Source organism: Tachyglossus aculeatus, chromosome Y4, assembly GCF_015852505.1.
Source record: "Tachyglossus aculeatus isolate mTacAcu1 chromosome Y4, mTacAcu1.pri, whole genome shotgun sequence".
NCBI classification, from domain to species: Eukaryota; Metazoa; Chordata; class Mammalia; order Monotremata; family Tachyglossidae; genus Tachyglossus; species Tachyglossus aculeatus.
Window position 1 is genome coordinate 1,395,784 of NC_052096.1, and position 2,379 is coordinate 1,398,162.

At 55.4% G+C, this 2,379-nt stretch overlaps 1 protein-coding gene across 1 annotated transcript; it reads right to left on the reverse strand.

Moving 5' to 3' along the window:
- Positions 1–509: 509 nt before the first annotated feature.
- LOC119946754 (hereditary hemochromatosis protein homolog) lies at positions 510–2,174 on the reverse strand. Its single transcript, XM_038768202.1, has 2 exons — positions 1,907–2,174; positions 510–646 (listed from the first exon to the last, which is right to left on the reverse strand). Exons 1-2 carry the CDS (start codon positions 2,172–2,174, stop codon positions 510–512), a joined length of 405 nt encoding a protein of 134 aa, XP_038624130.1.
- Positions 2,175–2,379: the final 205 nt, after the last annotated feature.

Consider the following 2,379-nt stretch of genomic DNA (forward strand, 5'->3'; position numbering starts at 1 on the left):
TAGGACAGTGCTCTGCATGTAGTAAGTGCTCAATAAATACCATTGATGGATCAGTTATTGTACTGTAGCTACCCAAGCGCTTGGCACAGTGCTCTGGACACAAGGAGCTTACAGTCCAGAGGAGACAGACATTAAAATAGATTCCTGAGAGGGTAAGATTGTGAAAAATGGACAGATTGTGAGTCCCATCTTGTTCCCGGGCCCGGCACATAGGAAACACTTAATGAATGCCATCATCGTCATCATCATTATTAGTGGTTGATTGATTGAGAGCTGAGGGAGCTGATCCCTTTGGGGCTGACTCCCTTAGCCCCCTCTTCTGGGTCCTGCAGCCCCCCCACCCTGTCCCTTCTACCCTGCCACCCTCTGCCATGCTCTGCAGGCTCCCTACCCCAATTCCGAACCCACTGCTCACCCCAAGCCAGGGTGAGGGGCTGGGCCAGGCCCGATGGCCCAAGTGGCAGGTGAATCTGCCCCACTCCAGGGGGAACCCGCCCAACCCCACAGCTCTAGTAGGTCCTGTCCCCACTGGGCAGGCCGGCCTTGGGCTCCAGGGTCCTCTGGGGCAGCTTTTCTCCGTCCCGCAGCCAGTTAAGGGAGATGTTCTGAGGGGAGAAGCCGAGAGCCCGGCACTTCAGGATGGTCACTGTAGACGGCACTACCATCCTTCCCGTCTCACAAGCCTGCAACCTTGGTGTCATCCTCGACTCCGCTCTCTCGTTCACCCCTCACATCCAATCTGTCACCAAAACCTGTCGGTCTCACCTCCGCAACATCGTCAAGATCTGCCGTTTCCTCTCCATCCAAACCGCCACCTTGCTGGCTCAATCTCTCATTCTATCCCGACTGGATTACTGCATCAGCCTCCTCTCTGATCTCCCATCCTCCTGTCTCTCCCCACTTCAGTCTATACTTCACGCTGCTGCCCGGATCAGCTTTGTGCAGAAACACTCTGGGCGTGTTACTCCCCTCCTCAAAAATCTCCAGTGGCTGCCAGTCAACCTATGCATCAAGCAAAAACTCCTCACTCTTGGCTTTAAAGCTCTCCATCACCTTGCCCTCTCCTACCTCACCTCCCTTCTCTCCTTCTATAGCCCAACCTGCACCCTCCACTCCTCTTCCGCTAACCTCCTCACTGTACCTCATTCTCACCTGTTCCACCGTCGACCCCCGGCCCACGTCCTCCCCTTGGCCTGGAACGCCCTCCCTCCGCACATCCACCAAGCTAGCTCTCTTTCTTCTTTTAAAGCCCTACTGAGAGCTCACCTCCTCCAGGAAGCCTTCCCAGACTGAGCCCCCTTTTCCTCTCCTCCTCCCCCCTGCCCTACCTCCTTCCCCTCCCCACAGCACCTGTATATATGTTTGGGCAGATCGATTACTCTATTTATTTTACTTGTACATATTTACTATTCTATTTATTTTGTCAATGATGTGCATATAGCTATAATTCTATTTGTTCTGACGATTCTGACACCTGTCTCCATGTTCTGTTTTGTTGTCTGTCTCCCCCTTCTAGACTGTGAGCCCGTTGTTGGGTAGGGACCATCTCTATATGTTGCCAACTTGTACTTCCCAAGCGCTTAGTACAGTGCTCTGCACACTGTAAGTGCTCAATAAATACGATTGAATGAATGAATGGTCTCCCTGCCGGGGCCCAGGTGGCTGGTCAGCTGCACCGTTGGGGGCACTGGGGAGGGAGAGGGGTGAGGGGCAGGGCTGGGGTGGGGTTCAGTGGTAGTCTGTGGGTCCAGGGGTGGGTCCTGGGAGGCCAAGGGTGGGTCCAAAAGGCCACGGGTGGGACTGGAGGGGACCAGGGGTGAAGGCAGGGAAAGAGGGCCAGTTCTGGAGGTGGACCAAGGCCAGATCGGTGGGGGTCAGGGCCAGGTCTGGGGCATTCGAGGCTTACCTGCCCTCTCCAGAGTCTTCCCCCCGGATGCTAAGTATTTCCGGAGCATGTGTGTGCAGGTCCCCTCCAAGAAGGCCCGGTCCCGGTCCCCTCGCTTCAGATCCGCCTCCCACTTCTCCTTGAGGCCCCAGGCCCCGGGGTCGGCCGCGGTCCAGCTGAGCATCTTCGGTTCAAAGGTCAGGAAATCCTTTCCGTCATAGCCAAACCTCCAGAACGCCGAGGGGCCGCCGTCCTCCTGGACCTCACAGCCGAGTGAGGCCTGCAGCATGTGAGACCCTGACCCCGTCCGGTGTGAGGGATGCAGCACCCTTTCACATCTGCCAGACAACCACTCTCCCCATAATAATAATCATCATCATCAATCGTATTTATTGAGCGCTTACTATGTGCAGAGCACTGTACTAAGCGCTTGGGAAGTACAAATTGGCAACAAAAAGAGACAGTCCCTACCCAACAGTGGGCTTTGTTAAGTG

Bases quoted from the DNA above. Each gene is read 5' to 3' on its own strand.
- LOC119946754 (XM_038768202.1), bottom strand. From the start codon at position 2,174: ATGCTGCAGGCCTCACTCGGCTGTGAGGTCCAGGAGGACGGCGGCCCC. The intron at 647-1,906 runs GTAAGCCTCGAA...TGCCGTCTACAG, and splicing joins GAAGACTCTGGAGAGGGCAG to TGACCATCCTGAAGTGCCGG.